Below are 21,117 nucleotides of genomic sequence, written 5' to 3'. Positions count from 1 at the left end.
AAGTCATGCTGCTGGTGGGTGGTGGGTGTGGGAGACGAAGCTCCCTGTTTCCTGTGCTTTCTTGGCTGAATGTGGGCCATGAAAGGAACTAAACTGGAGAAGCAGAAATGACGAAATGCAGGCAGACATGTTTGGTGGACTGTGTTTGGCTTGCTGGTACATCCTGATGGCAGAGGCAGAGACAGCAGCTCATAGTACTCTGCCATCAGGATGTACCAGCAAGCCAAAGCAGAGACGGAAAAGAACAGCAGAGTCAACCACACTGTCCTGACCACTGAAACCTACACCAGCTTCTGACTTGGCCTCTGCTACCAGTTTCTTTCTCGGTTTTCTCATCTGTTTAATGAATTTAAAATTCCTGAGCCCCCCCTCCTTTTTTTTTTTCCAGTTTTAGTGAGATATAATTAGCAGATGACATTGTATTCGTTTTAGGTACACAACGTAATGATTTATGTGTATATTGTGAAGTGGTCACTACAGTAGCTTTAGTTAATATCCATCAACCTCACAGTTAAACAGTTTTTCCCCTTGTGATGAGAACTTTAAGATCTACTCTCTTAGCAACTTTCAAATACACAATATGGTATTATGAGCTGTAGTCACCGTGCCACACATGACATCCCCAGAACTTGTAACTGCAAGTTTGTGCCTTTTGACCCCCTTCACCCATCCTGCTCATGTGCAAACTGTGAGAATATATATGCAGGGTAGCTCGAAGTCCCTGACGAGAAGTATTTATGACCGATGCTGCCAAGGTTGTCCGACAAAGTGGGAACTTGGTGCAGAAAACAGTTGCTATTGTTGTTGATGATAGCCGGCCTCTGACAACTAAATTAATACTCTACATGCAGCTGGGTGGTAGCTTTCGTTCTCTTTCTCATTTCCTCCACCTGAAAGTGGCCCTTGATCTCTTTGATTCTGAGACTGTGAACGGGCATGACAATGGAAGAAAATGTTAAAGTGCATAGAGCCCGGAGGACAGATCTGTGTCACTTCCCTTGGCTTGTTTGCCATATGTAATAGCACCCGGCAGCAAAACCCAAGCCGTTCCCTGGCCCCTGAAACGCCTCAGCAAGTCAGTGTCAGGAGGGATTCTGCTCCCAAGAGCAGCGAGGGGCTCTAATTGAATAAAAAAAAAAAGCAGCATTGGCAGCCCGGCGGTTCTTACACACTACCACCTGTTCCCTCACCGAAAACAGGAATAAATTAACACTGTCAGGGTGCATTTATCTATATCTTTCAACTCCACTGGTATAAATCATTGAGAATTAACCAAGTCACAAAGTCAAAGGTGGGTGGATATTCAAGGAATATTACTTTTTTTTTCTCTCATCCCTATTTTTTGTAGGTGAGGGAGGGTTGGATGTTATTAGTGCCTTAACTCAATCCCAGTTTTTGTGAAATTAAAACAAAAGGCATTCTGGCCTATTTTTTTTTCACAGATTGTCTGGCAGCATTTATACATGTGTTCATATAATATAGCCTCCTCCTGAATGACTAAAAATCACATGTCATGTTTAGAGGTGTGGCCTTTAGAATCAGGTCAGCACCTCTTAGCTTTATAGTTTGGCCAAGAACTAATCCTCAGTTTCCTCATCTGTAAAACAGAGATGAACAACAGTACCCAGAACCTACAGCTATTCTAAGAATTAAACGAGATACTGCGCATCCATTTCCAGCCCACGGTGTTCAGTCATTCTCAGCTGCTGAGGACAGGAGATGGGGTAGTAGCAGTTGTTACAATAGTTGTGGTGGTTGTATTCTTTCTTGTCGTCAGAACCTGTATGAGGATTTATGTCCCAGGTTTTCGTATACAGCATGTGTTTGCTGCAGCAACATTCCACACTTGGAGGAAAAAAGTCAACGGCCATTTAAATACATTTATTGAGTGCCCACTATGAGTCAGGCACAGGTCCCTGCTCTCCAGGAGCTCTTAGTTCAGTAGAAGAAGGACGGACATAACAAATAGTTGCAATAAAACCCCATCCATGCTATCCTGGAGCTGAGCCAGCACCTAGCAGGGCTGGGGCTGCCCCCAGAGGAGGCGTGCTCCCTGTTCCGGTATGAACATGTGATAAGTTTGGAGGTGTGACAACTCATTAATTCACTTTGCAATGGTGAGCTCAGGGCATTAGATGCACATCTTCGATAAGCGAGGAAAAAGTCATTTGTGTTTACTGTGTTTATTAAGCCAAGGAAATTGACTTTTTCATTTGAGAAAGATTTTCAATGAGAAGGTTTAAAGTAAAAAGGGTTTTGAATTTGGTAAGTGCCCCTTTTCAAAGGCATAACAAGTTAGTGACAGGGGTACTGTAGCTTCCACTAGGAGCTTTGATTTTTGAAGAGTGGAGAGAGGTTGAAACCTAGCAAATCTCTCTTTTGACACCCTTTCTCCAAATCCCTGCCAAGTAACGGGAAAAAGACCAGCTGTGTTTCCCTTCTGCCCTGGCAAGCCAGTCCTCCAGCATGGCTGCCCGAGGCCTGCTATCCAGCCAACTTGGTCTGTGGTTCCATGTGGACAGGTGACCATGGGGCATGGGGGCATGATCTCCATGGTGGACCTGGAATGCTACAAGAAAGCAAGTCCTGACTTAGGGAGGAGGGACCAACCTCCTTGTTAAGGCTTTGCTAAGCCAGTGCACACTCATGTACTCAGGGTGAGGCATGAAGTTAAACTTTAGCAGGTAATGGTGGAATGCTCTGCCACCTTTAAAAATCTGATTTTTGAAGAACATTTAGCAGCAGGAAAAAGCCATTCATGATTTAATGTTGCATGAAAAAGCAACTTATGAAACCACACATCAAGTATGATTTTAATTTTGTTTTAAATTCACATACATAAATATTCATATCAAAGTATTTGTGTATATATATGAATGTAAAAAGAAAATAAACCAAAATGCAGTATTGGCTCTATTCCAGCAGTAGAATTTTACAGGTGATTTTCTATTTTCTTTATATATTTTCAAAATTGTCTACATGTACCCCTGTTATAGTTAGGGGAAAATATTAATTTCATGATTCTTTTAGTGAGCTGAAATCAGCCCTAAAGAGGCTATTGGCACATTGACCAGTCGACATGTTAGCCGTGGACCAGATGCCTAATATAAGACCTGTGATGGGCAGTATTTATTTCTACAAATATAATCTATCAAGATTAATTTCTGACTTGTACTTGAGAGAACTAACTATAGGTAAAGTTTAGGAGATGTCAATGAATTCTGTGAATATGCCCAGAATATTCTCAGTTATTTTTGCCTCAAGACGTGGGTGAAGCAACTTGTAGATGAAGCTTACCCGAGGCCTTAAAAAACAAGAAGTACAAGCAAAATACAGCCAAAAGAGAAATGTGGCTTCTTTCTGGAGACCCCACTGAGGACCCAGATTGAAAACCACTTTCCTTTGTCTTCAGGACCCGTGGCATTGCCTGCACTTCTGTGGCATCTGTGCACCCAGGTCTACCTGCGGCAGAGAAGAGAGATGGCAAGAATTGGCTCTGGCCATCCATATTCACCCTTATCTAACCCTTAAGTGCAAGTCCTCTGATCTTAGGGACCTACCAGGCAGCTTCCTTTTTTCAGTTCTTCCGACAAACATTTTTTGAGCACCTAATGTACCCTAAGCCCTAAAGACACAAAGTCAGATGAAACTAGAGCCCTCAAGGAGCTCCATCAACTGAGAAGGTTGAACCTATGAAGAGAAGACACTTGTAAATACCACGCAGTAAGTAGAGCCGTGTCAAGGGGCTGCAGGGCTGCCTGAGGAGGGCCACCTGGCTTAACCTGGGGGTCAGGAAAAGGGACTAAGAGAGGACTCCTAGAAGATAGAATGCCCCAGGTGAATCTTCAAGGATGAGCGGTAACTCACCAGCCAGAGGTGAGAGATGGGGAAAGATGTTCTGCCAAAAGCAAAAGCCATTTTATAAGAGACAAAAGATTTGGCCATTTGGAATCGTTTCTGGGGTGACTGTTGCCATGAGGACATCCTCTTAGATGAAGGCCAGCCCCTTGGTCACTGCATCTCTAAGCACTGGCTGGCAGATTGTCAAGCCCTGCAGTCTGGCCTTTGCACAATATGCTGCGATTTAACATGCTGTCAACTATATGTACATCTCTAGACTGAATCCATAGTTGGCTAGGTAAGACACATCAGCTTCTAACCATACAATCCTGGATCTCCCAGGGTAGAAAGGGACCTCACAGTCACCTGGACCAATCCCCATCCCCAGTGCCATCTCAGTGTCAGTGATGGCTTCCATAGATAGGCAGCCCATGGCAGAGCTGGCCCATGCAGGTGATCTAGGCATGGTGGTGATTCAGCAATGCTGGTGTAGCAAACTTGAGGCTCCTCAGAATGCCCTTGGCTCTTCCGCTCTGTCCAGGGCTTCCAGGCACAGACACAACACATCCCTTGAATGTCTGTGTTTGCATCCTCTTCAGGTGTGGGTGGCCTCTGCTGAGCCCCAGAGGCCAAAGAATAGCCAAGTAAGGGCCTGTAGTTTTCTGGGGCTATGGAACTAACATGTTCCTTCAGTGGCAGTTACTGAAATGTGGTGGTGGTTTTTTAATGCTAATGGAAAGTGCCAGTACGTAGGTCAGAATGGTCTACGTGGAAACAGCAGCTTCCCAGCCTGGGCCAAAAGGGCCCTCTCTCCCCATGGCGCCCCATCCCCTATAGGCTTGCTCACTTATTGTCATGTTCAGCAGGTGAGGAGAAGGCCTCATCTGATGTACCTTATCAGCCATTTTGGCAGTAACAGGTTGACAAAGTGAGCTCTCAAACAAATGTTTATGTGAAGAAATGGACACCACTTATACCTCTTTCCATAAAGGATTTAAGGCAACCTCCATAAATAGGTATGCTAGATCTGAAAATATAGGTACACACAGATCTGAACTAGGGAAAAGACCTACTAAAAGGAAGATCAACGCCAAGGGAAAAGTTTTAACGTCGATATGCAGACCACAGAGTTGTACGTAGTTACTAGAGCTGAGCTACAGATTTGGCTCTGAGCTTCCTGGAGGTCAAGGGAAGTAGGGAAATACATGCTTCTTTGAAAGAAGAGTAGAACGCATCCTCTCAGAAAACAAAACTTCAATGAGACTGAAGTCTGAAAGAACTCTTTGTCCTGGGTCTCTATGACAGAATATTGTGCGATAGTATCTTACTAACATTCATGCAGTGAATCTCCCAAACACAAGATGCTTCCTTCGAGGTGCCCTCAGTGAAAGCAGAACACCAGAAGACTCATGAAAGCAGTAAGGCAGGAAGTCCAGGGCACAAAATACTGGCTCCTCTGAGGTCAGATCTGGGTTTGAATCCTGGCTCTGCCCCTCACTAGCAGTTTGAACTTGGCCAAGTTAATCAATCTCACTAATCCTGAGCTTTTCACACATAAAATTGGGGGTGACAGCTCTCCCTTTAGCAGGTAGTTGTGAGGGTTAGATTATCTACATCAGGCACTTAGCAGGTCCCTGGGATGGAGTGAGCAGGTCACGTGGTAGTTGCTGCCAGCATTGCTTTATTGTCCCTGTGAGACAAAACAGAGTATGGTTCGGATTCACAGGTGGTCCAGCTTGGTGCAGGCATAAAACCTAGCACAACTGCAAGAGCGGGCTGAGTGCATGTCTGTAAGCTAATGTCCACACACAACAGTTTTCCGCTGAGCTTGACAGAAATTGGACAGCAGAAGGTTCTACTCTGTACTGAGGGTAGAGGTCTTGGGGCTCTAGGTTAAAGAAAGAGCTAAGCATTCTAAAATTCAACTGAGCAGATGTTAGAATTGACATCCAGTGTGAAAACTGAAGAGCCTAAAAGAGATTCTTGGCCAAATGAATGGCCAGCCCTCTGGTACATGGAGGCGAGCCAGAGTAACGCCTGCAAATAGGGCCTGGGTTTTGCTTGGAACCGTTTCCGGCCCTCTCTGCCAAAGAATGAAAAGGCACCTAGAACCCCAAGGTAATGGGTAAAGAATAAGCTGTTTTTGAGCTAGAATATTTTCTCTTGTTTTTAATTATCAAAATGGAAAAGCTTATTTTTATGACTGTAAAATTATTCATCTTCATTTGAATAAAGTTCAAAACATACAAAGAAATATAAAGAGAAAAATTATCCACAATCTCAACACTCTGATAACCATTAGTAACATTTTAATATATATCCCTGTTTTCTATGCACGTAGACAGATACCACCTATGTTTGTATTTATCCATATATTTTTACTTAGTCTTTTAACCAGTTTTTTAAAATGACTCAGTTTTCATTTTAATTGGCTGCACTGTGTGAATCTGTGTAGTGTACTTAATTAGTCCTCTATCTATGAAAAATTTTAAACAGGATAATGAATATTCTTGCAAATATGCCACTGAACCCTTCAGCCTAAAAAATGTTCAAGCCCCTATTTTATAAAAAATGCTTGTTTTTTTTTTTTTATTCTAAAAATGAAAGAATGCTTTTGTTTCCAGTCCCATCCTGGGCCACCTCCATAGTTGTCCCTCCAGGCCCAGCAGTGGCTCTTGAGGATGCAGATAAAGCTGGTTGCTAGGACAGAATCAAAAGGCACCCCCAGCACAGGGGGTAGAATCCCAGACTGGATAGACACAGGAGGACACAGTGGACTCCCAGGGGTCAAGAACTGTGCTCTCCCCGAATTTGTTTGGAGGTTTCCAACAAGGAAGGAAGAAGGAAACTCCTCCCAGGAGTGATGGGATACAGGCTGGGGCGACCATCACTGGGATAGTCATTGTAGATTCCACCTGCCTACGTTCTGTACCCGTGGTAAGAGCTTATTTACTATGCAGTGTGCTTCAACATTTCTAAGTTTTATGAGCTGGTTCTTCCTTTATAAGCTGACGATTCAACATATTCACTTCTTCCTTTATTATAATGATAATTACCAGGTTTTGGAAATGCTAAGTATTAATTTTTCAAATAAAACACGAAAGTATAAAGCAGGAGAAAAATCATAAAAGAATCCTAGTGATACATCAGTTAATATAAATATCTGAGTGACCAGAATTTTTCCTAGAGGACAGATTGCCCACATCTATGCTGTGGTTTTTCTAACACCAAACTGATGAATGTGCTGGGTACAGCCTCAGTGACTTAAGAGGCAGAAGGACAAGGAGGGACATTTCTTTGTGTCTCCATGAGCTTCCCCTCCCCCACATCATTCAGTGAGCACTTCCTGGACACTTGCCATAGGTCAGGCACCGGCCAGGCATTAGGGACCCTGCCCAACACATGGAAGTAGCTCAGTAAGTAGCCAACGTGGTCAACTGCCTTGAGCTCATAGTAAATGCAAGCTTGCCTACACATCTCCAGTTTGCATAAGAAAAACAAGTTTGTGTCTCTTGATTACTATTAAGCTCTCTCCTTAAAATATGATGGCTCTGCAAATTCCTCTAATGTAGCAATTCTTAATTCGCAGAACAGAATCCCTAGGGGAGAAGGGAAGGACTTTAGAGATGGTGATGGTCCCCCTGGGGCAGTTGTCCCCATTGACTTGGGATTCCCTGCCTTCATCCTAAAGAGCCTCTGCTGGAAAGGGAGTGTTGCCTGGCATCCCTCATCATGGAAGGGGCACATCCACTGGTTGAGAATCCTTGTGATGATGGATCATGTTAAATCACGAAGGACACCCTTTGCCTGGAGGCTGAGACCCAAGCAAATTGTGTACCTTTAGGTACCCTCACCCCAGCCAAGATGCACTTACCACCGAGTAGCTTCTGTATTTAATGTTTTTAAGCTTTTTTTTTTTTTAACAGTTTGCAGAAGTCATTTATCTTAACTATAGTTCTAAGGTTAGTGGTCAAGAGCAGGGCCTACCAAAAATGAACTATTGGGATTTCATCAAGATAAAAAGCTTTTGCACAGCAAAAGAAACAGTCCACAAAACCAAAAGACAACCGACAGAATGGGAGAAAATATTTGCAAATGACATATCAGATAAAGGGCTAGTATCCAAAATCTATAAAGAACTTATCAAACTCAACACCCAAAGAACAAATAATCCAATCAAGAAATGGGCAGAAGACATGAACAGACATTTCTCCAAAGAAGACATCCAAATGGCCAACAGGCACATGAAAAAGTGCTCAACATCGCTCAGCATCAGGGAAATCCAAATCAAAACCTCAATGAGATACCACCTCACACCCGTCAGAATGGCTAAAATTAACAAGTCAGGGAACGACAGATGTTGGCGGGGATGTTGAGAAAGGGGAACCCTCCTACACTGTTGGTGGGAATGCAAGCTGGTGCAACCCCTCTGGAAAACAGTATGGAGGTTCCTCAAACAGTTGAAATTAGAGCTACCGTTCAATCCAGCAATTGCACTACTGAGTATTTACCACAAAGATACAAATGTAGGGACCCGAAGGGGTACGTGTACCCCCCCAATGTTTATAGCAGCAATGTCCACCATAGCCAAACTGTGGAAAGAGCCAAGATGCCCATCGACAGATGAATGGATAAAGAAGATGTGGTATATATACACAATGGAATATTATGCAACCATCAAAAGGAATGAGATCTTGCCATTTGCAACGACGTGGATGGAACTGGAGGGTGTTATGCTGAGTGAAATAAGTCAATCAGAGAAAGACATGTATCACATGACCTCACTGATATGAGGAATTCTTAATCTCAGGAAAGAAACTGAGTGTTACTGGAGTGGTTGGGGGTGGGAGGGATGGGGTGGCTGGGTGATAGACATTGGGGAGGGTATGTGCTACGGTGAGCGCTGTGAATTGTGCAAGACTGTTGAATCACAGTTCTGTACTTCTGAAACAAATAACGCAACATATTTTAAGAAAAAAGAAAAAGAAGAAGATAACAGGAGAGGAAGAAAAGGGGAGTATGCCAGAGGGGGAGACGAACCATGAGAGATGATGGACTCTGAAAAACAAACTGAGGGTTCTAGAGGGGAGGGGGGTAGGGGGATGGGTTAGCCTGGTGATGGGTATTGAGGAGGGCACGTTCTGCATGGAGCACTGGGTGTTATGAACAAACAATGAATCATGGAACACTGCACCAAAAACTAATGATGTAATATATGGTGATTAACATAACAATAAAAAATTAAAAAAAAAAAAGAGCAGGGCCTACCAACACCTGGATTCAAATCCTAGCTCTGCTGTGCTGGCTTCATGACCAAGTTATTTAACCATTCTGAGCTGAATTCTCTCACATGTGAAATAGGAATAATAGCCCCACTGTTATAACCCCTACGGGGTTGTTGTTGTTAGGATTCAATGAGAGAGTCCATGTGAAGCATGTCCTGTGGTACATGGCACACAGAAAATAATGTTGGCTGAAATTGTCATTGGTTAAGTATAATCGAGAATCATGAGTGATTCTCGAAACAATCCAGTGAAGTCACTACTGCATGGTATTATCCCCATTTTTAAATTAAGAAAAATGAGGCTCAGAGCATGCTGTCCCCAGTCATCATCCCCCACGCCTGTACCAAACATGCATGCACACACACAGGCTACCCGCTTTCACTGGTGGTCTTTGTAAGGTAGAAAATGCTCAAGACCAATTGCCATAATAAATGTGATTCTAGAAAGAGACTCATGCTGGAAGAGCCAAGGCAGGTATTTTCCAATAAGCCAGGAGGGGCAGAAAGAGCCACGGTCAGAGACAGGCCAGGTTAACGTAGTGAACGTAAAGCTAAAGGGGTTTGAATTTATGCTCAAGGGAGGCGATGACTAGAGATGAGAACATGGTTGTGCCAACTTAGAAGGACATTCCAGCTCCATGGTTTGGGCTAACATGTGTGAAGGGACACCGTAGTGCTTACTGTGATGCTGTGACCAGGATGGGTCACAGGAGGCATCTAGCTTCCCCACAGCCAGGGCTGAGGGTGGGGTGGTTCCAGGAGTGACTCCCCACGACTACATACTGTTCATCCCAGCTCAGAGGCTGGCAGTTCTCTTCCTGCTACCTGAACAAGGAGCCAGCCAGCCTTCTTCAGCATTGAATGGTGTTCCAGTTATCTGTTGCTGCTTAACAAGCCATTCCAAAACTTAGTGACACAGAAGAACATCCATTTCATTATGATTCTGTGAGTGAGGGATTTGGGCAGAATATGGCAGCTCTGCTCTTTTCTGCTCAGCAATACCTGGGGCATCTGCTGAGGTGGCTCAGATGGCTGCTGATGTTGGGACAGCTCTACTAGGGCCATCTCTCTGGGGTCTTGCATCCTCCCCGTGTGGTGTCTCCTAGAGACTGAATGTCCAGGATGACTCGCTGTGTACCTGGGATGACTGCAACTGCTGTTTCTTTCCAGGCAGCCTCTGCCGTCTGGCTAGCTTGGACATTTGCGTAGCATGGTGACCTGGGGGTGGTCAAATGTTTACACATGGCTGGCTTCCCTCAGAGTGTTTCAAGAGGCCTGGATGGAAGCTATAAGGCTCCTCACAACCAAATCTCAGAGGTCACAGCATGTCACTTCTGCAATACTCTGCTAATTGGGAAAGTCAGGAAAGCCAATCCAGATTCAAGGAGGTGGAGAAACAGACTCATCCTCTTCATAGAAGGTCATGGCATGGACACAGGGCAGCGGAATGGATGGCAGCCATCTTGGAGACAAGCTACCACATGTGGGTAGGGGTAAGAACATGGGCTTTGAGTCACAAATACTGGTTCACATCACAGCTCCGTAACTTTCTAGTTCTGTGATGTCAGGTAAGTTACTTAGCCTCTCTGAGCCTCAATTTCCTCATCTATAAAATAAGGATAAAGATATTTTGCAGATAACTGTGGTAATACTTAAATGAGAGAAATCTAGTGCTTGGCATACTCAATTCCTAACACCTGTAAAGTCCTTACTTAATGGTAGCTATGCTACCTACAGTAATAACTCTATATAGTATAACTGTAGTAGTACTGTTACCCTAGTTTGTCCTTTGCCTATTCATTCATTCATTTAGCATGCATTTACTGAGTGCCTACAGTGTGTCCGGCATACTCTCAGGCACTGACCTCCCCACAGTTGCAAAGATAATAATACATTGAAAGCAGAGAGTAATTGGGCCTTCAGGTTTTTGAGCAGCATCTCTAGCTCCTCAATGCCAGCCAGCATCACTGGGGTCAGCAAGCCTGGCTCAAAGGAGGAAGCAAGGCTTGTCACCTAAGCCTCTCTGATACTGCAGTATTAATTTTTGGTCTCATCCTAGTGGAGACTCTTACCCTCACAGTAACTGTCCTCCCATTTAAATAGTGGGACTGTTACTAAGGAGACGCAAGAGAAACGAATCTTCCTCCCCATCTAGACATGTGTCAGCAGGTCCCACCTGATGAGTGTTCCGCTCACATGGTATGTCAGTAACACAGCACTCAGCATTTAGAAGCCCCATCAGAACCAGCTGCTCCTCATGCCCATGGGCCCTCCCTGGCTTCCAGAATCAATACCTCAAATATTGAGGCAACATAGCCCTCCCTGGCTTCCAGAATCAGTACCTCAAACATTGAGGCGACATAAGAGGTAGGAAAGGTAACTGTGTCCAACTCTACATAATCATAAGAAAAAAAACTCTGTAAAGCATTCTAAAATAAAGCGAGAAGCAAGACATCAAGAAGAACACAAGCTAAACCAGGAGAGGGCATTTGGCACAGTCTGGTCTCAGTGTCTTATTTGAGCAGTTTCCTAACACCAAGAACTAATTAAAAGTGAAAAAGCAGGGCTTCTAACCCAGTACCCTTCAAAACCTTTAGGCTTCCCATAATAGTCATGTGAAAAATCTCACTTGCTCAAATGAGCATCTTCGACTTTCATTTGAAGACACTGGAGCTTTAAGTAAATCTCACTTTCAGGAATTTGTTTTTAGGTTAATGGTAAAGAATTCACGCTCATTAAGCTCCACTGTTCTAGTATCTAAAAGCTGAATATTACAGAATCGCTGAATCTGCCATCTTTCCCTTAGTCCATTTGCCTACCCAGAGCATGAATATCTGCTACATAGCCCTGACAGATGGACATCAACCATCTCCAAAGTCATGCTGAACAAGACCAAGAGCCCATGACTTCATATGGAGACTACAGAAGTCAAAAGCCCCAGTCTGCCTTTCAGAGGTCCCCTATGCACACTAGGAGGCAAAGCTGACGGTGACGTGATGCCAAGTGTAGGCAGTCAAAGGGTTCAGCCCTCTTTGTGCAGTGATGGCCGGAGCTATCTGCCAGCCCTCCTCCACTATCATTTGTCTGTGCACTGCTAATTTACTAGTCTGACTCATCCTTGGAGGCAAACACGGGATCAGTGCTCATTGCAGGAAGTGCTCAGTTGGCTGTGCAAGGTTCAGTGTCTTCAACAAGCACACGTCTGTCTTGTGGGGCCATCATTTCTTAACATGTCACTCAAAGAAGACATCTCCTCTGTCAAAACAGATTTCAAGCTCAGGGGCATTTTCCCTCCTTGGGTCTAAGACCACAGTAGTCTGGCATTGATCTGAAGTCTGGTCAGTCCAGAAACCCATGGACCTCTTCCACTTGGGCCTCCAAAGGCCATCCTGTATCTCCTTCACTGTCTTCATCAAGTGGGAACAATGCCAAACAGTTCTCCCCAGAATCGTGGGAATTGAGCTATTCTGTGTGCTTGATTGGGGAGGAAGGGCCGGAGGAAGGGAGTGAGGGGGCATAGTTGCAAAAGCACCATAAGCAGAATGCCATTTCTGTTCTGAAAAACCATGAATAGACATTCTAGGGACACTGATCAGATTGAAAACTTGAGACAGACCATGCCTGCTCTCTGCTGGTGCAGTGATTTTAAGAAAGCTCTCTGTTGTGACTGATAGATAAGGCATCTACCTCTTTGGTGTGCTGTGACTTCAGTGGCATTGTCCAGACCCTGCCTCTCTGGGGTCAGACAACATCACGTTTTCTCAGTGAGAGAAGACCAGGTGGAGCTGTGCTGGGAAGAGAAGGCAGAAATCAAGGATGCATATCTGGAGAAGAGAAAAGAAAGCTAGAAATCATCTTGAAGGGAGTGATTGAAGATCCGAAGAAAACCTTTCTCCCAGTCACTGCTTGGCATGGCATTTGGGCCTGACAGAATCTCCTGTCTCTTGCTGATTTGATGATAAAATATGGAAGTGGACCCACAGGGAGAGCAAGCGCCTCAAGAAATAGATGGATAATTGGCTCTGTTTGCATGCTGGCTGCTGGAACTGTGAGACACCACACCAGCATGACTAATGCCTCTCCCCTCCGCCTAAATTAGATTTTGATTGTGCTTTAGAGATGTTCACTGAATCACAGATGTTTGAGGTAAAAAGACCCAAACTTCTCAGGAGCACCTCCTGTGGAGTGTGTGGGCTCGTCCTCACAAGCACAGCTGAGGCGCTCCCAGAACTCAGATGAAGGACCATAGTAACCCCTTATCTTCCAAGGCCTGGGAGTAGACCAGCTGCCCACCAGGGAGGCTCTGAATGGAATAGGCTCCTGGGGCCAGGGGGTGTGGGCCTGCTCCCCGTAGGGTGAAGTTGGGGGTCGGCTCCTTAGCATGGTCCTAAGCCAGTGCATCGCATTGCTGACTAATGCTTCATGTAGACTCTAAATTGGACCTGGGGTTTCCTGTTCTTCACAGATTTCCACTGACTTACTGCCACACCACGTGGACTAGTTCAGGGTCCTTGCTAGTTCACCTCCCACAGTGTTCCTCAGCTACTCAACTTGGCCAACCTGCAGTATGCCATAGTAAATGCTTTTCTCTTTTCTCTTGCAGAATTTAGCCTATGAAATCATCCTAACACTGGGTCAGGCATTTGAAGTTGCTTACCAACTCGCACTACAAGCAAGAAAAGGGGGGCATTCCTCTACACTTCCAGAAAGCTTTGAAAACAAACCCTCCAAACCCATCCCCAAGCCTCGTGTCAGCATTCGCAAGTCGGTGGTAAGTAGAAACAATACCGATGTTCTGAAAATCTTGAGCTGGAGGGAGAGGAAGCTGTTAAGCAGGTCCCAAGTGATGTGGGGGCCTGCCTTTCTCTGTCTCCTTTGGCCTCCTCCTCCTGGCATGCATCCTTCATCCTCCCAGCCTGATTCCTGCAAAGTCTCGGGGGACCATCTGTCTGAACCTATAGGATCCCAAGAAAATTCCACTTTCTCTGTCACCTGTGGCAGCTCTGTGAGAGGGGGACTGGGTGCCGCCGCTTCCTTGATGAATCTTTCCTGAAGGTTCATACAAGCCTGGAAACGATGTTCCCTGAGGCTTCACTGCCATCCCACCAGCGGCCAAAACCTCTTGCAAGCCACAGGCCATTGGAGATGTTGGCAGATGTCCACAGCAAGGCATCCCAGGTACTCTGCTAGGGGAAGCTAGCTAGGTGCACAGGCTCTGAGCACGTCTTGGGTCCGAGCAGAGTGGCCCTCTCCCCCTTGGCTGGAGGCTTAGATGCCAGCTTTCGGCAGGCTTTCTCCCAGCAGCTGAGGCTTCCTGCAGAGCGGGGACTCTTCAGATACTGCAGCCCCTCCTTCCTCCTCGTCATCTGCCTTCCTCCAGGAATTTCCTCCCCTTCCCTCCCACGAGTTCTGTAGACGTCCTGTCCTAACAGACTTTCATGACTTCAAAGCGGCCTCCTCTGGTAGTAGCAATATCCAAAAGCTGGAGCGTTCCCAACCAGCCTCCCATCTGGCTTCTGCTCCGGCTGCCGTATGGCATCCTAGGAACTCTGGGGCTCAGGACAGGCACCCCCAGATGCCTTGCTCTCACACCCACATATCTTTCTATCTCTAGCGCTCTCCTCTCCACCATCCCCGGTTTGTGGGGTCATGGAGGAAGTGTACGATCTTTACTGTTTGTCAGGAAGCACCTCTGTTTGTGAGCATGTGGCTTCTTGTCTACAGTCTTCTTTTGGGCCTCTACTCCTGCCACCATTCTTGGCAACTTCCCTCCCTGGGGACAGTCCCTCCAGCATCTGGCCTCCTCTCCTTGACTACTCACTTCCACCCCACTTTAGCCATTTGCTCCGACACTCATCCCTCATCTCTGAGCATCACCAGTAACTGCATGTCCTCTGAAAATCTTCCTTCAGACACCATGGTCCCTTCACCTCTGCACCTACCCAGCCCCATTGGTTCCCAGTCTTGATGCACTCCCACAAATCCAGACTTGTATGTTCAATTGCTTCTTTAATATCTAACAGACATCTGAGATGTAGAACAGAATTCTTTTCATTTTAATTCCAGTATAATTGATATACAGTGTTATATCAGTTTCAGGTATATTATAGAGTGATTCAGCAGTTCTATACTCAGTGCTCATCTAGACAAGTAATCTTAATCCCCTTCACCTATTTCCCCCATCCCCCCACTACTGCCCCTCTGCTATCAGCTCTCTGTAGTTAAGAGTCTGGTTTTTTTCTTTGTTCATTTCTTAAATTTCACATATGAGTGAAATGTATGGTATTTGTCTTTCTCTTATTTCACTTAGCTTTATACCCTGTAGATCTATCTGGCAAATGGCGAGATTTCATTTTTTATGGCTGAGTAATATTCCAGTGTGTGTGTGTGTATATGTGTGTACACACACACTTTTTATTATGTTAGTCACCATTCATTACATCATTACTTTTTGATGTAGTGTTCCATGATTCATTATAACACCCAGTGCTCCGTGCACAATGTGGCCTCTTTAATACCCATCACCAGGCTAACCCATCCCCCCACCCTCCTCCCCTCTAAAACCCTCAGTTTTTTTCTCAGAGTCCATAGTCTCTCATGGTTCTTCTCCCCCTCCGATTTCACCCCCTTCATTTTTCCCTTCCTACTACACACCACTTTTTCTTTATCCATTCATCTATCAGTGGACACTTGGGATTGCTTCCATAATTTGGCTATTATAAATAATGTTGCAATAAACATAGGGGTACATATATCTTTCCAAGTTAATGTTTTCAGATTCTTTGGGTAAATACCCAGTAGCGTGATTTTCGGGTCATATTGTTAGTTCTATTTTTAATTGTTTGAGGAACTTCCATACTGTTTTTCACAGTGGCTATACCAGTTTGTAATCCCACCTACAGTGCATGAGTGTGCCTTCTTCTCCACATCCTCACCAACACTTGTTTCTTATGGTTTTGATTTTAGCCATTCTGACAGGTGTGAGGTGGTACCTCACAGTGGTTTCGACTGGCATTTCCCTGATGATGAGGATGTTGAGCATCTTTTCATGTGTCTGTTGGCCATTTTGTGTGTCTTTTCTGGAGAAATGTCCTTCATTCTTCTACCCATTTTTAATTGGATTATTGGGGTTTTTTGGTGTTAAATTGTAAAAGTTCTTTATATATTTTGGATACTAACCCTTTATCAGATATGTCATTTGCAAATATCTTTTCCCATTCAGTAGGTTGTCTTTTAATTTTGTTGATTGTTTCCCTTGCTGTGCAGAAGCTTTTTACGTTGATGTCATCCCAGTAATTTTTTTGCTTTTGTTTCCATTGCCTCAGGAGATGTATCTAGAAAAATGTTGCTATGGCTGATGTCAGAGACATTACTGCCTGTGCTCTCTTCTAGGATTTTTATGGTTTCAGGTATCACATTTAGGTCCTTAATCCATTTTGAGTTTATTTTTGTGTATGGTATAAGAAAGTGGGCCACTTTCATTCTTTTGCATGTAGCTGTCCAGTTTTCCCAGCAACATTTGTTGAAGAGACTCTTTCCCACTGAATATTCTTGCCTCCTTTACTGAAGATTAATAGATCATATCATGGGTTGATTTCTGGTCTCTCTTCTGTTCCATTGATCTATGTGTCTGTTTTTGTGCCAGTACCATACTGATTTGATTACTACAGCTTTGTAGTGTAACTTGAAATCTGGGATTGTGATACCTCCAGTTTTGTTCTTTTTCAAGATTGCGTTGGCTATTCGGGGTCTTTTGTAGTTCTATACAAATTTTAGGATTGTTTGTTCTAGTTCTGTGAAAAATGTTGTTGGTATTTTGATAGGGATTGCATTAAATCTGTAGATTGCTTTGGGTAGTATGGACATTTTAACAATATTTGTTCTCCCAATCTATGAGCATGGAATATCTTGCCATTTGTTTGTGTCTTCTTCAATTCCTTTCATCAGTGTTTTATAGTTTCAGAGTTTAGATCTTTCACCTACTTGGTTTAAGTTTATTCCTAGGTATTTTATTATTTTTGGTGCAATTGTAAGTGGGATTGTTTTGTTAATTTCTCTTTCTACTACCTCATTATTATTGTATAGGAATGCAGTGGTTTTCTGTATATTGATCTTGTATCATGCGACCTTTCTGAATTTTATCAGTTCTAGTAGTTTTTTGTTGGAGTCTTTAGGGTTCTCTATACATAGTATTATGTCATCTGCAAATAATGAAAGTTTTACTTCTTCCTTACCAATTTGGATACTTTTCACTTCTTTTTCTTGTCTGATTGCCCAGGCTAGCATTTCCAGTACTGTGTTGAATAAAAGTGAGAGTGGACATCCTTGTCTTGTTTCTGACTCAGGGGAACAGCTCTGTTTTTCACTGTTGAATATGATGTTAGCTGTGGGTTTTTCATATGTGGCCTTTATTATGTTGAGGTATTTCCCTCTAAACCTACATTGTTGAGCGTTTTTGTCATGAATGGATATTGCACTTTGTCAAATGCTTTTTCTGCTTCTTTTGAAATGATATGATTTTTATCCTTTCTCTTATTGATGTGATGTATCACGTTGATTGATATGCAAATACGAACCACCCTTGTATTCCGGGAATAAATCCCATTTGATCGTGGTGAGTTATTTTTTTTAATGTATTGTTGAATTTGGTTTGCCAGTATTTTGTTGTGGATTTTTGCATGAATGTTCATCAGGGATATTCGTAGTGTCTTTATCTGATTTTGATATCAGGGTAATGAGGGCTTCAGAGAATGAATTTGGAAGCTTTCATTCCTCGTCTATTCTTTGGGAAAGTTTGAGAATAGGTATTAACTCTTCTTTAAATGTTTGGTAGAATTCACCTGTGAAGCCGTCTGGTCCTGGACTTTTGTTTGTTGGGAGTTTTTTTGATTACTGATTCAATTTTGTTGCTGGTAATTGGTCTGTTCAAATTTTCTATTTTTTCCTCATTCAGTTTTGGGAGTTTATATGTTTCTAGGAATTTGTCTAATTTCTTCTAGGTTGTCCCACATGTTAGCATATAATTTTTCATAATCTCTGATAATTCTTTTTATTTTTGTGGTGTCAGTTGTTATTTCTCCTCTTTCATTTTTGAGTTTGAGTCCTCTCTTTTTTATTTTTGCTGTGTCTGGCTAGAGGTTTATCAATTGGGTTGATCTTTTCAAAGAACCACCTCCTGATCTGTTGTTTTTTTAATTTTCTATTTCATTTATTTCTGCTCTAATCTTTATTATTTCCTTCTTTCTGCTGGTTTTAGGTTTTGTTTTTTTTTCCTATCTCCCTTAGGTGTAAAGTTACATTGCAATTTTTCTTGCTTCTTGAGGTAGGCCTGTATTGCTATAAACTTCCTCTGAGAATAGCTTTTGGTACATTCCAAAGATTTAGGACCATTGGGTTTTCATTTTCATTTGTCTCCATGTATTTTTTTCTTTCCTCTTTGATTTCTTGGTTGACCCATTCATTGTTTAGTATGTTACTTAACCTCCGTGTATTTGTGTTCTTTCCAGACTTTTTTCTTGTGGCTGGTTTCTAGTTTCATAGTGTTGTGGTCAAAAAAGATGCATGGTATGACTTCAGTATTTTTGAATTTGTTGAGACTTATTTTGTGGCCTAACATGATCTATTTTGGAGAATCATCCATGTGCACTTGAAAAGAATGTGTATTTTATTTTAAGATGGAATATTCTGATTTTATCTGTTAAATCCATCTGGTCCAGTGTGTCATTCAAAGCAACTGTTTCTTGACTGATTTTCTGTTTGGATGATCCATTGATGTAAGTGGGGTATTAAAGTCCCCTACTACTATTGTATTACTATCGATTACTTCCTTTGTATTTGCTTTATGTATTTGGGTGCTCCCATGTTGGCTGCATAAATATTTACAATTGTATCTTCTTGTTGGATTGTTCTCTTTATGATTAGGTAGTGTCCTTCTTTGTCTCTTGGTACGGTCTGTTTTGAAGTCTGTTTTGCCTGAAATAAATATTGCTATCCTGGCTTTCTTTTCACTTCCATTTGCATGATAAATGCTTTTCTATCCTTTCATTTTCATTTCAATCTGTATGTGTCTTTAGGTCTGAGTCTCTTGTAGGCAGCATGTACATGAATCTTGCTTTTTCATTCATTCCATCACCCTAGGTCATTTGATTTACATTCAAAGTAATTATTGACAGGTATGTAGTTATTGCTGTTTTGTTACTTGTTTCGTAGTTCTCTGTTCTTCTCCTGCTCTCTTCCCTTATGGTTTGCTGGCTTTCTTTAGTAATAAAGTTGGATTCCTTTCTCTTTATTTTGCATATCTATTACTGTTTTTGTTGTGTGGTTACCATAAGTTTTGTATATAACATCTTATGCATATGGCAGTGAGTATTAAGTTGATGGTCACTTAAGTTTGAACCCATTCTAAAAGCACTAAATTTTTATTCCTCTCTCCCCAACATTTTATTTTTTTTTTAAAGATTTTATTTATTTGAGAGAGAGAGCATGAGAGGGGGGAGGGCCAGAGGGAGAAGCAGACTCCCTGCTGAGCAGGGAGCCTGATGCGGGACTCGATCCTGGGACTCCAGGATCATGACCTGAGCTGAAGACAGTCGCTTAACCAACTGAGCCACCCAGCGCCCTCCCCCACATTTTAGGTGTCATATTTTACATCCTTTTATTTTGTGAATCCCTTGACTGATTTTTACAGATATACTTAATTTTACTGCTTTTGTGCTTCCTACTTTTCTAACTCCTTGCTTATGGTCTTTCCTTTCCACTCAAAGAGCCCCCTTCAGCATTTCTTATAGAGCGGGTTTAGTGGTCATGAATGCCTTTGACTTTTGTCTGGGAAACTCTTTATCTCTCCTATTCTGAATGATAGCCTTGCTGGTTAGAAGTTTTTTCTTTTGGCACTTTGAATATATCATGCCGCTTTCTTCTGGTCTGCAAAATTTCTGCTGAAAAATCAGCAGATAGCCTTATGGGGCTGCCTTTGGATATAACTGTTTTCTTTTCTCTTGCTGCTTTAAAAATTCTCTCCCTATCACTACTTTTTGCCATTTTAATTACAATGTGTTTTGGTGTGGACCTCCTTGGGTTGATTTCGTTGGGGGCTCTCTACGCCTCCTGGATGTGGACTTCCATTTCCTTCCCAAAATTAGGTAAGTTTTAAGCTATTATTTCTTCAAATAAATTTTCTGCCCCCCTTCTCTCTCTCCTCCTTCTAGGATCCCTGTAATGCAGTGTTGTTATACTGAATGGTGTCACTGAGTTCCCTTAATCTAGTCTCATTTTTGTTAATCTTTTTTCTTTCTCCTGTTCAGCTTGATTTCTTTCCATTACTCTGTCCCCCCCATCACTGATCCATTCTTCTACTTCCTTTAGTCTATTTATTCCCTCTAGTATATTTTTAATTTGTTATTGGGTTCTTCATCTCTGATTGGTTCTTTTTTATGTTTTCTATCTCTTTGTTGAGGGTCTCACTGAGGTCCTGTTCTCTTTTCTCAAGTCCAGTAAGTACCTTTATGACCTTACTTTAAATTTAAATTATTTATCAGGCATATCTCCGTTACTTATCTCCAAGAGTTTAGCTGTCTTGCTGTGATTTTGTCCTGTTCTTTCATTTGGGACATATCCCTCTGTTTCCTCATTTTGTCTAATCCCCTGTGTCTGTTTCTGTGTGTTAGAAAAGTTAGCTATGTCTCTTGCTCTTGAAAGTAGTGGCCTTATAAAGAAGAGGTCCTATAGTGCCCTGCAGTGCAATGTCCCTCTATCAGAACCTGGTACTTAAAGGGTATCACCTATGGGTATAGTGTGCACCTTACTGTTGTGGCTGAGCTGCTTTTGCCTTCAGTCCAGTTGTCTTCTATGGCTCTCTTTACCTGTTGCGGGCAGGGTTTGGTTCCCTGTGTCATTAGTGAGCCAGTCTGGGGCAGCCTTGGGCTTGAGTTGGGTTAGGTCAGGTATTTTCCAGAACTGCAGAAGCACCGCACTGCAGGGCACTCTCCCTGTGT

General features: G+C 43.0%; 1 protein-coding gene across 16 annotated transcripts in view; it reads left to right on the top strand.

Moving 5' to 3' along the window:
• Positions 1-21,117, top strand: part of ANKS1B (ankyrin repeat and sterile alpha motif domain containing 1B) — a 1,102,644-nt gene that overhangs the window by 1,078,156 nt on the left and 3,371 nt on the right. For all 16 annotated transcript variants that reach the window (XM_028121697.2, XM_028121696.1, XM_028121695.2 and 13 more), the window contains one exon: positions 13,728-13,895. In XM_028121697.2, coding sequence (XP_027977498.1) covers positions 13,728-13,895 — 168 coding nt within the window. The remainder of the gene's footprint in view (positions 1-13,727; positions 13,896-21,117) is intronic.

Source organism: Eumetopias jubatus, unplaced genomic scaffold, assembly GCF_037043125.1.
Source record: "Eumetopias jubatus isolate StellerSeaLion01/CBP00866 unplaced genomic scaffold, mEumJub1_p1.0 scaffold_8, whole genome shotgun sequence".
Lineage (NCBI taxonomy): Eukaryota > Metazoa > Chordata > Mammalia > Carnivora > Otariidae > Eumetopias > Eumetopias jubatus.
This window is presented reverse-complemented; position numbering and strand designations above follow the sequence as displayed.